The sequence below is a fragment of the Haliotis cracherodii genome, unplaced genomic scaffold (genome assembly GCF_022045235.1).
Source record: "Haliotis cracherodii isolate W230 unplaced genomic scaffold, xgHalCrac1.p SCAF_7, whole genome shotgun sequence".
NCBI classification, from domain to species: Eukaryota; Metazoa; Mollusca; class Gastropoda; order Lepetellida; family Haliotidae; genus Haliotis; species Haliotis cracherodii.
The window spans coordinates 40,050,279-40,070,355 of NW_027266330.1; the positions used below are offsets into that span (position 1 = coordinate 40,050,279).

Here is a 20,077-nt window from a genome sequence, read left to right on the forward strand (position 1 = left end):
TTTGACTTGCAACACAAAGTAAATATTTCATCTGAACATTGCTTATTTTACCGTGTGTATATGTTTACATTCAAAATGTAAACATATTTCACTAAGGAAATTTATTAAACGCCTAAATATTCAGTTTAATTTACAAATTAACTGAAAAATATGTCCATCTTTATTAATATGATAACGAATTCCAAATATTTGTTTATGTTTAATATCATCACCAAGTACAGTTCTGTATTGTTGGGCTTCTTTTCTTAGCATAATTAATATATTGTGATGTGTTTAAGCTCTTTTGATCGTCTTTATCATTTTTAGCCTGTCGGTTAAATAAATGAATGGATTATTCAGTCAATTTGTAAAATGACTGAAATATTTAGATATTTAATAAATTGCCTGAGTGAATCATATTTTACACATTGACTGTAACATATACACGCTTACAAAAGAAAATACTTGTGAAAACAACGTCTATCGCGCATCGAAAAACTTCCCAAACAAACGGAAAGGAACAAGAATGATTCTGTTCAAAGCTGCAGCGAATGAATGAAAACAAAATGCAAATATAATTATAACAACCTACCAAAGTTATAATGTATCCGGGAATATCAACATAAAGGAACAATATCCATTGCGTCTGCAGCTGTACAAAAATACTTATTCGATGTCAAATGTCTATGTGAGAATCAAATACTTTAATAATAATTATTTGGAAACAATATTTGGAATATATATGAAATATATTAAAATATTTAAATATATCATTTTAAACGTTATTCAAATGTATCGAATATTATAACCCGTGTTTGTTTCTTAGCTGATCACTTAGTTTGTTTCAATTGTTTCACATAGCTGCCAAGTTAGCTGAGAAAGCCCACGTGACAACTATTTTTATAATGTCCTCGGTTCTTAAAAACATACATTGAGTTAGATAACAGTGAACAACCAGTCAGTGTATTATCGGTTACCCTTTGAACAAAGTACGTTGTTTTTACATCTGTACTTCACGCCATGATATGAGTGTATTGCCTAGGTTTAGTAAACCTACCTTCACATGTAAACACTTACTTTTGACATATCCACTGTGCAAGATAACAGTAATTAATCAATCAACGTATTTCCTGTTGATCCTTTGATGTCTGGGAATGATCAGTTGATTTACAAAAAAAGTAAAGCAACTGACCATACATCTCTTGCTGGGCTGCCACGTGCGTATCACATAACTCACATTCCACCTCACTTCAAACCTGGATTTAGATTGAATAATTACCCCAGGTACAAGAAAGACCAAATTTGAACCTTTATAATCTGAGTGGTGCTACAACTAAGTATACATGTTATAAATTCATTAACTGAGCAGCAAGTGAATTACGACAAATACACAAGTGTAGGGTTATACCAGAAAATGTGGATGACAACAAGGGAGTAGTAATTGTATCATCCACGCAATCCGAAATCCGCAAATGCTTTCACTCAGGGATACTTTTTTATTATTAAACTGTAACCATCAGGGGTATTTCCAAATAACGACATCCGATGAGCTTTCGCCGTTATGTGTCTGTTTGTTCAGGCTGAAGAAATTAATTACCATGCGCCCTTTGTTGAAATCTTCATAGATCACGGGTAACCAATCAGTTTTCAAAAATGCGTAAGCTTATTTAGCTGTCCTTGCAGACTGGTAGCCCAGTCTCTTGTCACGCTCGGTTGCGTTAACGAGCAAATTGACTCACGGCATCTAGAAAGCCCAAGCGGAAATCCAAAGGTCGTATTACTTGAAGAATCAACCTTCATTTGCGAAATATCTACTGCTCTCAAAATTAAAGTCAGAACTTTCTAACCAAGGATTACCAGTTGAAACAGGTCGATGGCTGAACATTCCCAGGGAAGACAGCCAGTGTCCACTCTGTGAATCTATCGCTATGGGAGATGAATTGCATTAGTTATTCCAATGTGAAGCTTTTCACCAACGGCGATATGAACTCTTAAATAAGCAATATCTTAAGTTTCCAAACATTTAAGAAAATTATGACCATTAACAGTGTAAGAAATCTAAAAGGCCTATCTAAATTCCTTAACAATGTGTACAATACAATTGGTAAATTGTATTAGTATCCACGTATCCTATTTTTATTATTTTTGTTAAATTGTACATAATAAAAATTGTAGATAATTGTATGTCATGTTATTCTAAGAATAAATGAGTTTGAGTTTGAGTCCGACACCCGAGAAGAAGCCAGAGATTAGTGCCCCTTTGTGAATAGTTTACAATCATGTGTTTTAGGGTTAGCTGTGTTGGCTTAAACGTATTTTTATTTCAAAAGAAATCTGGATCGGTAAACAAGCAAAACTTGCTTATGTAATACCACTCCAGGTAACAACTTAACAACAGCTGGATATATATAAGAGAGTGATGAACATAAACATACAAAATGCACAAATGAAATACACGAAGCCAATACACTGAAGCAAGTGGTGTCTGTGAAATAAGGTAATGCAGTTTTCCTTTACTACATGCATAAAATTAAGCTACTCAAACCTTTTGCTTTTGACAATGATGTCGTGAACTGATTTAAGAAGAGTCATGTTTGTAGAACTGCTTAACTACTGCCACGTAATATCATTTTTAGACCATACCCATGTGTGTAGAAATACACAGTGTTTCTGATATTATCGTATTTTTTGACAGTTATAGAAAAAGTGAATTGCATCTTCAAGGTGATATCCACAAGTGCAGTCTGGTATGTCTGATACATGTCGTCTAAACTTATCAGCGTTTAAGTCACTGCAGCCGAGCCTAAGGCGACAGTGGACAATTTGGCATGATCTATGAAAATATTTGAAGTCAAAATTATTAGTAATTGCATCAGAACGATTAATTAATGATTTGATTTCTTTTAATGAGCGAGCATTAGTTACTTCATCGGATAGAGGGTTCCGCAGGTTGATCATATCCAGAAGAAATTATTATTAAGCATAGGTCTGTGTTCTACATTTGATTGTTTGTATGTTGAATCTATTTCTAAGGTTATATTTGCTGTTATCAGAGAATTGAATATACACTTTTCAAATATTTTGGCTGAGCAACTTGTGAGTGCTACAGGTCTATAATTTGAGCATTCATGTTCATCGCTGACACTGACACCGCATCAGCCCGGCAGTGGACTTGACACAGTTATTTGCGCACCGATTATATAACTCCTACAGACAGGGTGGGGTGGTTGTTTAAAGCGAAACGGACGACCCCGTCTGTTATCTAATAAATGCTGTGCGGCGCCTTTGATCTTGCCTCAAAACATACACCTTATAGTAGTAAACGACGATCAGGATGGCCTGGAAATAAACACAATTCTGTCTGCCCAGTGTATCCACAATTAACTAGAATGCTTCATATCCACAAATATATATATAGAAAATAGATATTTGCCCACAGCAAATATTCATTTGCTTAATTGCATCAGTATGGTTTATCAGAACATGTACAATGCTTTCTTACGCTTGGTGAGGCAGACTGAAATTGAACATTAGGATAACGTCAGCAGGGATAAAAGAGGTCATACCAAAGAACTTTAATTACTAGTGGAAAAGTCAGACATTCCGATCAACCACTACCAGGCCCGGCCGGATCACAAGGTTGACCAGATCAACACCCCAAAGGAACATCTCTACGCCAAACAAGGAGTCCCTTTCGTCATGGTGCACAAGAATGGGGGACAGGACATCGAGTACGACATCACAAACTACACAGACTTGTACTACTTCTTCCAGAGTAGTGGCGTACCGACCTCAAACCACTTCGTCACCAATACCGCCGCCCTCCTTGCCAAGAGTCTCTACCAGAATCCCAACCCCCAGGATGAGAAGCTGACTAAGAGACTACTAGAAGGATACCGCCGCTAGACTTCTAGCCACACATGCTCGCCAGCCGACGCCGTGCCTTCCCACGCTTGCCCCCCCACCCCCAGGCCCAAACTTTTCCATATTATTGAATATTCTTTTATCACCCACTCCCACCCAGCCAAACCCCAACCCCTTTAACTTTATTACAATAGGCTGTAAACTTATATTTTTTTCGTGGGGGGGGGGGGGGGCACTTCTTTATTTAATCATTACGCTTTTTTACCCTAATAGTATAAGTGCTTCCCCGTGTGCGAGATAGGCTTAAGTCGGAAAGCGCACGTTAAATCTCCGGGGTACCTATCTACCAGAACTTTATTTGCTGTTCTGGTCATACATAAATATATGTAAGTTACGTACATGGGGAGGCTAGATTATTTACAGCTAACAGCAATATAGTGCAAATATTATGTTCAATAAAAGAAAACGTTGATAGATCTATAACACACTTTTTGTACTATTAAACAAACTGTGGACTTTTAAGACATTTTCGCTTATTGTAATAACATCTAGCTAACAAATCATGTCTATCTCTGAAATCCACAAGCATAGTTGCTGTCAAACCTAAAAAACATATTCAGGGAGGTCAGTTTTGACTTGCCAAGCACTTTAAGGTGAGTTTATTTTTAAACTGTCAAAAGCGATTGTCCCTTTAATACTAGTATATGGCTGGAAGCTGTTTCTCGGACTGTTATGAGTTATGATGTATTTTATGATATTACTGGGGAATGTTCAAATTAGTTAATGTCATTTAATCCAACGTTCTAACTGTCAACTGTCTCAACAGGACCATAGGTTTGGTTATATATCTCCTCCCTATCTCTATGTCTTAAGTTGTTAATCGGTAACTGCGGTCCAAATGTATCAACTTATTCGTCTATTGTTGCAAACTTGACTGATTTAAACATATCTAATTGATCATGAACTACTCAGTCAGTCAAGCACCTGTATCAGAAATGTAAAACCAGCCATGTTTCATGTAGTCCCAATATCACTGAAAAATGCCGATGAAAAGTGACATATAAATTTACTCACAGACAATATATTTTTCGTGAGAGTGAAGCACAATTTTATTAAAGTTTTATTAACAATTTCATAAACTATAATAATATTAATATTAAAATTCATCATCACTTGCCAAGTTTATGAACATGTCCCCATTTGAGAGATGTCACATATAAACAAGGATTCGAACTAAGTTTAATCGTCTTTGACACTGAGGTTTATCCCCACTTTGCCAGCAAACTGCAGAAGATTAACAGTGAGTGAGCATCGTTTCTATGTTTATACAAGAAAAGATGTTATGCCAAAAACGCTCACAGTAGTTAGTGAGTAAACTCACGACCTGTCATGACCTGGTTGAGTGACTTCGTCCAATCAACGTGAAAGGATTACCCACAGAGAAAGAAAGGATTAAAGTCACCCATAAATCTTATCCTAACGTAGTACTCCAACTTCTAAATGCCTCCCAAAGAAGGATTAAAATCCTAAATATATCCTATCTACGTGGTATAGGTACTCACAACCTCTAATAATAAACTGTTACGTTTGGTATCCCCAGCAATACTCACTATGGTCATTGGGCAAATGTAAAAATCACAAACCCTAACGAGATTCTGTCTACATGGTCACACCCGGTGATTGTGAAGATCTCAAATTCTATCAACAGTCAGACATGACGTGCCCCGCATGGCTGTTCATATTCATTTACAACATCCTCTTATAATTAGTATAAAAGTGTCCCACACAAAACCTTCTTTTTCGACAAAACCCACCACACCATGTCGGCTATCGACTTAACAATATGTACGCCAGACTTAGCACAAAGTCTGATGTGGGACGTCCACCCAGTACCTCTAGGCAGCGACCACTTTCCCATAAATATAACCCTAGGAAATATAAAAATACCAAATCAAACCCCTAAACAGGAACCTAAATTTCAGTACAAAAACGCCAACTGGGACCAATTCCAAGAATTATGCAACGAAGCTAATCTAAACGATTTAGAAACAACAGACCCCGAAACATTCTGTCAAAACCTAACTAACTTCATAATCAACGCAGCCAAATCCGCAATCCCCTTCAAATCATCCAACCCAGGAAAACCCACTGTCCCTTGGTGGAATGAGGAAATAGAGCTAACTAGACTAAAACGCAAATCAGCTTTCAACAGAGCTAAACGAGACCCCTCTCATCTCAAAACAGCTCATGAACTTAACCACCAAGTGCAATACCTAGTTAAAACTGCTAAAACCAAAAACTGGAAAAAATTCTGTGAGGAGCTAAATCACCACACCGACGCTAGGAAGGTGTGGCGCAAAATTCACGCCATCCGAGGCATCAAACGGCACAAAAAAAGCCCCAATATAAACAACTCAACTAACCCCACCCAAAAGGCCAACAACCTAGCCAAACACTTCTCTAAAGTTAGCAGCAACAGTAACTTCAGTAAGAAATTCCAAGATAAACTAAATAAAGAAACCAAATTCTCCAAAGAAAACAGACAAGACAACCTAGAAATAAATCAACCTTACACCATAGAAGAACTAAATCACGTACTAAACAATAGAAAAAAAGGAACAGCCCCTGGCCTAGACCTCACCTCTTACCAAATAATCAAACACTTACCTACCAAACTACTCCAAACTTTACTTAAACTATACAACCTAGTCTACCTAAACGGACAGGTCCCAACCTCATGGAAGGAAGCTCTAGTAATCCCAATACCTAAACCAAATAAACCAGCAGATCAGGCAAACTCCTATAGGCCCATCTCCTTAACCTCAAATCTCTGCAAAATAATGGAACTTATGACTAAAAATAGGCTACAGCACTACCTAGACCAAAACAACATCATAAATCCTGACCAAAGCGGCTTCACTCCTGGCCGATCAACTCTCGATAACCTTGCCCGACTAGAACAGGATATAAAAACAGGACAGCTAAACAAGCAATACACCATAGGCATATTCCTCGACTTCTCTAAAGCTTTCGATATGGTATGGCACCACGGGCTAATACAAAAACTAAAAAAAATAGGACTAAAAGGTCAAATAATAAACTTCATCCAAGATTTCCTAAACAATCGCAAAATTACCGTGGGTATAGACCATACACTATCGGACCAGTGTCCCCTAGAAAATGGCACTCCCCAGGGCAGCATCCTCAGCCCAACCCTCTTCAATATAATGATAAATGATCTATTCGAGGGATTATCCCCTAAACTAAACACTTCAAAATTCGCGGATGACGGAGCCCTATGGATCCGCACTAAAAGCATTAAAATGGCAGAAAACTTAATCCAAAAATCTCTAAATAAAATACAACAATGGGCAGACAAATGGGGCTTCTCCCTTAACTCAGATAAAACAACAGGAGTAGTATTCAAACATAAAAACATGAAACCTGCCTACCCAATCCTCCAGCTAAACAACCAAACAATCAAATTCCAAAAACAAACAAAATTCTTAGGACTTATTTTCGATCAACACCTCACCTGGGAGGCTCACGTCCAAAACCTAAAAACTAAATGCAGCAAAGACCTTAACACATTAAGATGTCTCACCGGCTCTAACTGGGGAGCCTCCAAAGATACCCTCCTCTCATTATATACAACACTAATTAGATCAAAACTAGACTACGGCTGTGCCATATACAATACCCTAAACAACTCTCTTTCTAATAAACTTGACTCAATACAATATCAGGCTCTCAAACTAATTACACGCACCCAACATGGCACCTCCTACACCTCACTTCAGGCCCTTACAGGAGAAATGCCACTAAATCTACGCAGGGAACATCTAAGCCTTAATTTCTGGGCCGCGTCCCAAACAAACCCTCTCATCCAAAACCTAATTAACCAAAACATTAGCCCAAGAAACCAAGCTCTAGCTCGCAAACACCCCTTACTCACCCCAATATCCCAAAGAATAACTAACTACCTCAATGAACACCAAACTCAAAATCTTAAACAAAACTGCAAAAAATCAAATATCTTCACCCCTAAACTCAAAATACCCCAAATAGACACAACGCTAGCTTACCAAATAAATAAACAAACCGACCCAAACATAGCTAAAACCACCACACTTGCATACATACACGAAAATTGGCCAAATTGGTGTCACATATACACTGACGGATCTTCAGACCCGATCTCCAACCACACAGGCTTCGGAGTCCATACCACACAACCAGTTATGTCCACACAATCTTACCGACTCCCTAACAACCAATCTATATTCACGGCCGAACTTATGGGCATGGCCTCAGCCCTGCATAACCAACAATCTAAAAACAACAAAAAAATCCTAATTCTCACTGACTCCCTTAGTGGACTACAAGCCCTCCAAAACAAAAATACCAAAAAACGACCTAAATTAATAAACCAAATACTTAAAAGCTCCAACGACCTAACAAAAGCAGGCAAACAAATAACCTTCTTGTGGATCCCCGCCCACGTAGGAATTTACGGCAATGAAAGCGCCGATAAAGCAGCTAAATTATCTCTCAAAATACCAGAAATAAGCCTAAACCTACCCATCTCAAAATCAGAAATTAAAAGTGTAAACAAACAAAAAATAACCAAAAAATGGCATAATCAATATCAAAACTCAAATAGCCAAATCAAAAAAGTGCTCAGAAAACCACTAGCCAAACCTAAAATCCTACACCCCTATAAAAAAATTGACAGATTAATTACAAAACTCCAAACAGGACACACCAACCTAAATAACCACCTAAAACAACTTAAAAGACACACCACAGGCAACTGCCCCCACTGCAAACAACCCGAAACCACAGAACACGCACTCATTCACTGCACCCACTATCAAACACACAGAACCACACTACAAACCGCCCTCAATCTAAATAAGGTTCCTACTCTAGATGAAATACTAAACCCTCAAAATAAACTAGAAAACTTCAAGGCCCTAGGCGTATTCCTAATCAAAACAAACCTAATTAAGCGCATCTAAAAATTAATTAATCTACCAATCCAAAATCCAATAAACATACAAACACCCACCTCACCCGGCTCCCTTAGTTCCCTCCTCCACCCACCTCGGCATTAATTCCAAATTTAAAAATTTCAAAAAATCAATATAAGCAACCCCTAAAAGCCCCCTCTTGGGTTGCACACACCACTTTCACCCTTCTCGGAATACACTAAATGGTCCGACCAGGCCCGTGTGCGAAATACGCTGTAGTCGGAAAGCGCACGTTAAATCTTTTATATCAGTCAGTCACCTTCTTTTATTTATTCTTTCAAAATACAAAACAGAAAGTGGGGTGTGGGGAAATGGGACATATTCCTACGTGAAATAATGAGACATTAGTAGTGGTGACGGCTATATCATAATTGTACTGTCTAAAGTATACATTTGGCGAACGAAAAACGTTATATTTGCAATCAAATGGAATGACTCGTGTGGGCAAATGAATATGTTCGCAAATCCACAAACAATCATTTTATTAATGGCGAACATTTATCAACCCGCGACAATCGTGTCAACACGGGGGTTCCCCTAGCAATAAACTTGCATCTAAATTCACTACTGTTCTACTGTCGGCTAGCCACAATGGCTAGACTGGACCCTAGTGGAATGGTTCATGCCATAAAAGTCTAACAACCGAACACTGATTAAGACGGGCCGACCTTGTATTTACGGTCTGGTGAACACAGCTCAATGGCCGCTCATTTACTCAAATTTCACATCTCACTGTTTTGTTTTATCTCACTATTCATTTGATAATTTTGTCAACTTCAACTGGAACCTGGTCCCGTGTTACACGCGTGGCACACGCGTGTGCAACGGGTTGCACACGCGATGCACACCCGTTTTCACACCCGTGTGCAACGGGTGCTCACCCCGTGTGCAACCCGTTGAGCACCCGTGTCACATGCGTGTTACACGCGTTCTCAACGCGTGTTAGGGGAATGAACTTTTATGCAGTAGTGTATGTCTATAGGTATCCATATTGCACTTGATGCACAGATGGTAGATCTATCTGGTATATTTGATTTACTGCCACACTTTCATCTATTACTAAAACAGGTGTGAAGGGAAATGCTGATGTCCATGTGTTGCAGATGTATGTAAGGTTACACTACCAATATAGTATTTATAACAACCGTGCTCTACTGTTTTGTCATATTTCCATAAAAAAAACACCAGTCATTTCTGGTGGGTTGTGCTTAATATATGATAATATACATAATCCATGGAGATACAAATGAATTGTCATGTTGTCCCACCATGTCATTCTTCCTGATGAAGAGCAAAATGTAGTCCTGAAAGGCTGCGTATGTATGATAAAGAAGTTATCACCCATAGTATTCCTTGTCATAGTTTAACAAATGTATCAACCGGTTAATTCATGGTAACGGTTACGGATAGTTTGTGCATTGATGATGATGATGATGATGATGATGATGATGATGATAGTTTGTCCAACTTGCAACCTTCCGATTGCCTCATGACGTTGGTTTAGAGGCATTCCGCGTCGGTACCCCATCTGAGCAGCACTCCTTGTGACACTCGTTTACTCCTAATGATTGTCTCAACATTGTTTGAAGGACACAATGATTTCTAAATGCATTTGCCCTCGTATTGTGTGACACCAAATATCGCGGGCTGCACGCTCGTTTCTCAAAAAAAGAATATCAGTGGTGTTTCACGTCAATACAAATGAAGAACACTCTTGAAAACAAGATAACGCTATTATAAATAAAAATAAAATCTATCAATATCGATTTTCTTAGTATAACATAAAAGAGTTTTGCTTAACTTTTTTGCGCAGTATGGTATTTGTTGGATTTGAATCCAAGTGTATTGCTTTCATTGGATCGATCTCATCCCAGGTTCACAGAATGCAAGTTGTTTCCTTACCTTACAGAAGAGGTAGGGCAATACACCATCGTGTCACTTCGTGTCTTAGATGCAAACTGATCAGTAGTTTATATTCTAAAGCTTCACAACAAACTCTGCGCTAGTGTCAGACATTCAGTAGAAAACGACCTTCTTTGGATGAAGGTGCAACAGAGAACAGTTTAGGCTTGGCTCCGTCTCTACACGTCCCAAGTTGCCGTAGCAGCCAGCGACGGAAGCGACAGGATGGTCGTTGATGTCATTCAAAAGATAGCTATCGCCCTGTAGATCGTCAATTCGTTTATTCCATACTCTTGTCTTGTAGACGAAATACTTGTTAACCAAGACATGTCTAAATATGCATCTAAACCTTGCATAACATCTTTCTATCTATCCAGTTCGTGGTGACTCACCTAACTTTGTGATGGTCATCATCGTCCGGATCTCCGTCATGTTGCTGAATGTGACCAGACTGCCTCCATACCGCCTGCATGTTGCCTGACTATCTTGTATACCCTTGCCGTTGTCGTTATCCTTGGTCCAGATGCACCTCGACCCATACACCACTCCATACGGGGGGCAGGTGGCTGTGCCGCAGAATACACAGTACGGTGATAAACTTACAAGATATACATAGACTGTGTACACCTGTAAGGTAGTGTGAGGCGTACAAGCTGTACAGAGAGTTGGGAGACATACATAGACTGTATACACCTGTAAGGTAGTGTGAGGCGTACAAGCTGTACAGAGAGTTGAGAGACATACATAGACTGTGTACACCTGTAAGGTAGTGTGAGACGTACAAGCTGTACAGAGAGTTGGGAGACATACATAGACTGTGTACACCTGTAAGGTAGAGTGAGACGTACAAGCTGTACAGAGAGTTGGGAGACATACATAGACTATGTACACCTGTAAGGTAGTGGGAGACGTACACGCTATACAGAGAGTTGGGAGACATACATAGACTTGTACACCTGTCAGGTAGTGTGAGACGTACAAGCTGTACAGAGAGTTGGGAGACATACATAGACTGTGTACACCTGTAAGGTAGAGTAGGACGTACAAGCTGTACAGAGAGTTGGGAGACATACATAGACTGTATACACCTGTAAGGTAGAGTGAGACGTACAAGCTGTACAGAGAGTTGGGAGACATACATAGACTGTGTACACCTGTAAGGTAGTGTGAGACGTACAAGCTGTACAGAGAGTTGGGGGACATACACAGACTGTGTACACCTGTAAGGTAGTGTGAGGCGTACAAGCTGTACAGAGAGTTGGGGGACATACATAGACTGTGTACACCTGTAAGGTAGTGTGAGACGTACAAGCTGTACAGAGAGTTTGGGAGACATACATAGACTGTGTACACCTGTAAGGCAGTGGGAGACGTACAAGCTGTACAGAGAGTTGGGAGACATACATAGACTGTGTACACCTGTAAGGTAGTGGGGGACGTACAAGCTGTACAGAGAGTTGGAAGACATACATAGATTGTGTACACCTGTAAGGTAGTGGGAGACGTACAAGCTGTACAGAGAGTTGGGAGACATACATAGACTGTGTACACCTGTAAGGTAGTGGGAGACGTACAAGCTGTACAGAGAGTTGGGAGACATACATAGACAGTGTACACCTGTAAGGTAGTGTGAGACGTACAAGCTGTACAGAGAGTTGGGAGACATACATAGACTGTGTACACCTGTAAGGTAGAGTGAGACGTACAAGCTGTACAGAGAGTTGGGAGACATACATAGACTGTGTACACCTGTAAGGTAGTGTGAGACGTACAAGCTGTACAGAGAGTTGGGAGACATACATAGACTGTGTACACCTGTAAGGTAGTGGGAGACGTAAAAGCTGTACAGAGAGTTGGGAGACATACATAGACTGTGTACACCTGTAAGGTAGTGTGAGACGTAAAAGCTGTACAGAGAGTTGGGAGACATACATAGACTGTGTACACCTGTAAGGTAGTGTGAGACGTAAAAGCTGTACAGAGAGTTGGGAGACATACATAGACTGTGTACATACACCTGTAAGGTAGAGTGAGACGTACAAGCTGTACAGAGAGTTGGGGGACATACATAGACTGTGTACACCTGTAAGGTAGTGGGAGACGTACAAGCTGTACAGAGATTTGGGGGACATACATAGACTGTGTACACCTGTAAGGTAGTGTGAGGCGTACAAGCTGTACAGAGAGTTGGGAGACATACATAGACTGTGTACACCTGTAAGGTAGTGGGAGACGTACAAGCTGTACAGAGAGTTGGGGGACATACATAGACTGTGTACACCTGTAAGGTAGTGTGAGACGTACAAGCTGTACAGAGAGTTGGGAGACATACATAGACTGTGTACACCTGTAAGGTAGTGTGAGACGTACAAGCTGTACAGAGAGTTGGGAGACATACATAGACTGTGTACACCTGTAAGGTAGAGTGGGACGTACAAGCTGTACAGAGAGTTGGGGGACATACATAGACTGTGTACACCTGTAAGGTAGTGGGAGACGTACAAGCTGTACAGAGAGTTGGGAGACATACATAGACTGTGTACACCTGTAAGGTAGTGTGAGACGTACAAGCTGTACAGAGAGTTGGGAGACATACATAGACTGTGTACACCTGTAAGGTAGAGTGGGACGTACAAGCTGTACAGAGAGTTGGGAGACATACATAGACAGTGTACACCTGTAAGATGGTGTGAGACGTACAAGCTGTACAGAGAGTTGGGAGACATACATAGACTGTGTACACCTGTAATGTTGAGAGAGAAGCTTGAAGAAAATGACTACGGTTTAGTCGCACAGAGAGGCAACACACTTGTGACTGATCAGCATGCCTAGTTTAGGAAGTTTCATACTTCCAATGATATTCCGTGCTTGCATGAGTTGAAACAGGTCCCCGGTCCCCGATTGCAGGTGGTAGGAAGTGACCAAAGGTCATGGTATAGGTGGAACATTGTTGAGTGCCGCGTCACGCAATATTCACCCACTGACTCATTATTTCATTGCTCCATTTAATATTATAAAGCAGCGTATATTTATGATGAATATGTCACTAAAATGATTGTTGAAATTATTAATATCATCATCATGACTATTATAATTTTGCTCATTTCTGTGTAACTAATACCATGTGTATTTCTTGTCCGTGTGCCATGTTGTGCAGTACGTGAACTTACTGTGCTCCTCTACCATATATTCACGCAGTGACTCAACTTGAAACCATGATATGATATGCGCCTAGGCTTCTGATGCAAAATTGAGGCTCTGCTTTGAACGTCCTACAATGTGGGTTTGCCATTTTATCACTGCGGCAATCATGTGGTTTCCGTACACAACCTTAATGTACACGTGTGTGTTGCAGGTACTGTATGTGCAGTGCACGTACACAACCTCACTGTGCACGTGTGTGTTGCAGGTACTGTATGTGCAGTGCACGTACACACCCTCACTGTACACGTGTGTGTTGCAGGTACTGTATGTGCAGTGCACGTACACAACCTCACTGTACACGTGTGTGTTGCAGGTACTGTATGCGCAGTGCACGTTGACACCCTCACTGTACACGTGTGTGTTGCAGGTACTGTATGTGCAGTGCACGTACACACCCTCACTGTACACGTGTGTGTTGCAGGTACTGTATTTGCAGTGCACGTACACACCCTCACTGTACACGTGTGTGTTGCAGGTACTGTATGTGCAGTGCACGTAGACACCCTCACTGTACACGTGTGTGTTGCAGGTACTTTATTTGCAGTGCACGTACACAACCTCACTGTACACGTGTGTGTTGCAGGTACTGTATGTGCAGTGCACGTAGACACCCTCACTGTACATGTGTGTGTTGCAGGTACTGTATGTGCAGTGCACGTAGACACCCTCACTGTACACGTGTGTGTTGCAGGTACTTTATTTGCAGTGCACGTTGACACCCTCACTGTACACGTGTGTGGTGCAGGTACTGTATGTGCAGTGCACGTACACAACCTCACTGTACACGTGTGTGTTGCAGGTACTTTATTTGCAGTGCACGTAGACACCCTCGCTGTACACGTGTGTGTTGCAGGTACTGTGTGTGTTGCAGGTACTGTATGTGCAGTGTACGTACACAACCTCACTGTACACGTGTGTGTTGCAGGTAGTGTATGTGCAGTGCACGTACACACCCTCACTGTACACGTGTGTGTTGCAGGTACTGTATGTGCAGTGCACATAGACACCCTCGCTGTACACGTGTGTGTTGCAGGTACTGTATGTGCAGTGCACGTAGACACACTCACTGTACACGTGTGTGTTGCAGGTACTGTATTTGCAGTGCACGTAGACACCTGAAGATGACTATCACAACTATACATAAGTGTATCCCTTCTGACGTGGAGTAACGCTATTTTAAATCAATACACTGTCCTATGCTCAACGCTGCAGAAATTCCAATTTCATATGCTTCGCCATCTTAATGACTGAAAACAGTATCTCACTCCAAAGTACACTGATTAATAACACCTAGTTTATTCATGCGAGATATTCTCTCTATGTGTGTATATACATGTAAGCAGTGAATGTTGAGTGAGTGAGTCTCTCTGTGTGTACAAATGGCCTTCAAAAATAGAAACGAGTTTGGAAAGCACCAGAACAGGAAGTGAAACATGTCATAGCCGTGAAGGTCTGAGATGGATGTAAAACGGAAAAATAAAACACAGGAGACCACGTGGATATTGAGGATGACAGAATATGAATAATTTAATAATTGTGTTGTACAGATATCCAGACACAGTCCATCAAGGCAAGTATGTGTTAATAGTTTGTAAACACAGGATATGCATTCTACGCATTATTCCGATTAATTAATCTGTTCAACGTTTGTAAATGGCAGGAAGATTTATGTGATAAACACGGGAACATGGCTTGTTTCAGTGCAGTAAGTGTGATCATTGTTTCATATCTGCATTATCTTTTCGATCAGATAAATTTAGATAATATATAAACATTCAGAGACATTTAGTGAATCATACTTTTCTGCGTTGTATCATGAATATTAATCATGATACACACAAGTACCACAGAAAGTTTTAAGGTCTCGTATAAGAGTTTACCATCCTCGAAAATGATCATATATACACGTTGCATAAGTTAAGCATCACCCGATGTTTATATTCATATGTGAGCTAGCTCATCACAAAGAACAACGAAAAACGAGGCCTGGTTTATTTCAGGATTAAAAATGACTAGTATTCTACCATGGCATCATTTCTGTGTATTCGAACACATGATCCCAACCTGAAGATGTTGTACATTGGATGACGCTATTTTTGAGAGGGTAGAGAGTTGTTGCCCTTAGATGTATCTGGGCAACGCAGATAAGCACGAAGGCCGAACGATCTCACCCAAAAATGGGCCAGATATATCAATCTGTAATGGGAGAAAAGGTACAGATAATGGCTGTCTATAGTTTGTGTTTGTGAGAATATTCAGGAAATACCGATTTTTTTAGATATTTAAATAATTATATCTACATATATAGGTTACAAAATGCAAAGTTGCGTTTACTATGGTTTTCAAAGGATGTGTGGCAATACATTTCGTGCAGAAAACATGATAGAAACCTACAAACTGTATTGTAGTTGTTTTTGTTGTCAGCAATATTCCAGCTATATGACGGCGGTCTGTAAATAATCGAGTCTGGATCAGACAATCCAGTGATTGGCAGCATGAGCTTCGATCCACGCAGTGAGAATACAGTCCGCGAGCCTGACCACAATATCCCGTAAGTCGCCTCTTACGACAAGCATAGTCGCTTTTTACGGTACGCATGGGTGCTGAAGGCCTTTTCTACCCCGGATCTTCACGGGTAAGAATGTATTGTACGTTTTGGGGACAACAGAGATAATTTGGCACTTTTCTATATACAACTGTGACGTCATATCTTTTGCGTCACAATAAGTGATATGACGTGATAATGGTGACTTGCGGTGTAGAACGAAATGCTTTGCAAAGCCTGCTTAGATTCCTTTAGGGGTTCCCACCTCATGCTTTCATATGTTCGAGTGAAGTATTACGATCTAAACAAACTGCTTGAGCACATGTAACGCCATTGAAAACACAGTATGTTCATATCCTAAATAAAACAATGCAGGGAGAATACACCACGCAGCCCCTCCTAATTTATTCGTTCTGCAGAGTTTCACTGAACGATAAACACACACACACACACACACACACACACACACACACACACACACACACACATACATTATGGATTATACGACATCATGAGTATGAGACGGTGAATCACTAACAAATAGCGATGATACCATTTGTTCGCGAAAAGGTGAGCGTGTCCTGCCCCACCGGTGGCACTTGTCACAAACACATGCAGAAGCAAGTCAATTGTTAGCTTAAAAAACACGGAAACAAATAGTACAAGTCACGATAGGGAATAGCATCGGATATCATTTCAAATTTGGAAATGTCTTCCACATGTCTAACATAAAAATCTTCACTGATGCCTTGAATTTTGTAACCTTGACCAAACACCTCCTGAGCTCGGTTGTATCTCAAAACACCAAGGGCTGGAGCTGCAGGAATATTGCTTAACATGAAGGGGAAGTTGATGATTGGAAAATTGAAGTCATCCCTCCAGTCATACAGGAAGCAGTTGAATGGGTAATAAAGTGGATGATCGATTTCTATAATCTCTGTATTTCAATATTTTACACAATGTACCCATTCGGGGAATCGAACCCTGATCTTTGGCGTAACGAGCGAACGCTTTAACTACTACACTACCACACCACCCCACATGTATTACAAACTCACCTTTCTGTCCTAGAATGCCACACGTACTCCCTGCTACAAGATATACATACAGGCCTATAAGCCTGTCCATGACGGTGTCTCACCGCAAACAACTCATACAAGCATTGCAAAGTCAGAAGAAAAAGGACTGTTATCTCTCCAGCAAATAGGGAAATCACGAAACCTTTCAAACACCGACACCTTATAATCGATCAGATTTCTACAAATCTTATTTATGGGACTAAGGCGAGATTAAGAAAAGGGAATTATTACTAAATCATCTACGTGGATGACAAGGTTTAATCTGGGCAGAGGACGGAGTGGCGCGGAGCTCATCCCCTGTGGGAGTTGGCCATCTGAGGCCCCAAGGTATTGCAGAAACACTTTCAGACATGGCCATACGTCATGTCGCCGCTCCTGGGCCTCCCTGAAAGCAAGGTGACTCGGACAGGATCTGGGATTAGAAAACAAACATAATGTCTCACATTGTACCCAAAACAATTTGCTCTACAGGATCGATCAGAATTGTTTATCGATCTATATTACAATGCTCCGTACTTTAATTATCAAGCGTTGCCGTGAAATTTTCGGGTGTCCATGCTGCAATATCTGTCAAAGTTGGACTGATTCCAATAAATTACAAAACTGCTTTTTCTGTTTATCATAGTTATAAGATTAATATTGAAACCAAATAGCACGGGTATGGTGCTGACAAACCTAGAAACAAAATCGGGGGCAACCGGGGTTGGGACCCACAATCTCAAGTTTCTGACGTGCCCAAGGGACGCAACTCTGCACAGCGAATTACGGCGCCTTAGACGACTGTGCCACCCGTGCCCCCTCATTTAAATAAGCCCATGGTGACATATAACTGTCATGAGGCTTTTTACTATCCCCTTCAACGGCTTAATTCCTCTGATTCTTTGCACCAAATACAAAAGGTACACGTACGTTGGGATAGAAGCAGACAGGGGTGTTGGAAATCAAATGCAGTAAATAGCTATTACACCCATCACGTGGCCATGTGTGGTCGCTAGTACTTGGAGTAGCCAAATTCCGGAGTACTTTTATGAATACTTAACCCTTAATTTGTCAACCCCCTCCTCTGTGCGACATGACCTAGAATGGTCAGCGGTTGCTATAGATACCTTGGTAACTGAGTGGGTCATTGGATTGTACACTGTGATCAGCAGCCATCAGTGGTGTAAGATCTTCATCAGATCTGAGCTCAGGTGAATGGGGTTTAACGTTGCGTGTCCTGACTAAGATTATGATTTTTAATAACGCTAGCCAACTGAGTTACCTAGCCGCAGTTTAAAATGAATACCCCATTCAGACACTGTATGCTGACTCCCAGTCCTTGTTTTAGGCCCTTAATGCCGAACGTCAGGCAAGGTAACAACAAATACAATCTTTCGACGTCTTTTGGTTTAACGCGGCCAGGGATCGAACCTTCGACCTCCCGCTTTCCACTAGACCACGAAGGCGGTCGATCTTCATGAGATATTCTATCGGTGTGCAATGCTCATCATGATCAGGTGTCAATTCTGAAACTTGCTCTGGAATGAAGGTTACAAGTTAAAAGACCGCCCTTGCCCTTACTGTTAATATTCTAAAAAATATAGCTGGAATACTTTTAATGGCGATATAAAAAGTGGCCAAGATCCCTGTGGCAAACAGAACAATAATTTGTGAGGATGGATACACTCAACTAGTCCTTTTAAAGTTATATTTTGAGTGAGTGAATTGGGTTTAACTCCGCTTTGAACATTATTCCAGTTATATAACGGCGCTTAATGCAGGAGGAAATCCTAGAGTGATGCAGATCTCAGACCTTCACCACTTTGGTGGAACCCATAAACACGGGTGGGACCGGACTTGTGGCGACAATGTATGGGATTAAACTCAAGCAAGTCTTCACTATAAATCGGTCTGGAATGTCTGACAGTTATCTCATTTGGATGGCCCATTATTTTAAATAACTTGTAAAAGTAGTTGCTTTCTGCTGAGCGTGTTACCCATTGTATTATAAATGGTACAGAATTACTTGTTGGGAGAGAAAAATATATTATTGTGATAAAAGAAAGTCACCCAAATGAGGAATAGATACTTGAAGCAACTAGGTACAAAAATAAAATCTGCCAAGTACTATATGTGGCCTTTGTTTGATCAAGGTCACTATTATTAAGCAGGTGTGCAAGATTCCATACGACCTAGCCACCTCATATGAGCGAACGTTCGGAGGGAGCTTAATAATACGATCCCAACAATGCAAGCAAGCAAGCGCGGCAGTGGAAACCCAACAACAAAGAGAAGCCCACAGAACCTTATTCTATCCTTCACTCAAAACATTTAACCAACATGGGGATTAGAACCTCAACATGCGACATGATATTTTGAGACTGTTCTACACAAATTGTCTTCATGCACACCTCCTGCATTGAGGCCTTATGGATAGAATGGTAAGATTTTCAAAGCCAGATTTTGGAAAGATTTCAGACTTTGCATGTGCA

At 40.6% G+C, this 20,077-nt stretch overlaps 1 protein-coding gene across 1 annotated transcript in view; it reads right to left on the reverse strand.

Moving 5' to 3' along the window:
- Nucleotides 1-17,655, reverse strand: part of LOC139448595 (adhesion G-protein coupled receptor D1-like) — a 35,723-nt gene extending 18,068 nt beyond the window's left edge. Inside the window, exons 1-2 of the mRNA XM_071230161.1 lie at nt 17,586-17,655; nt 11,171-11,344 (exon numbers count right to left, since the gene is read on the reverse strand). Coding sequence (XP_071086262.1) covers nt 11,171-11,344; nt 17,586-17,655 — 244 coding nt within the window. The remainder of the gene's footprint in view (nt 1-11,170; nt 11,345-17,585) is intronic.
- Nucleotides 17,656-20,077: the final 2,422 nt, after the last annotated feature.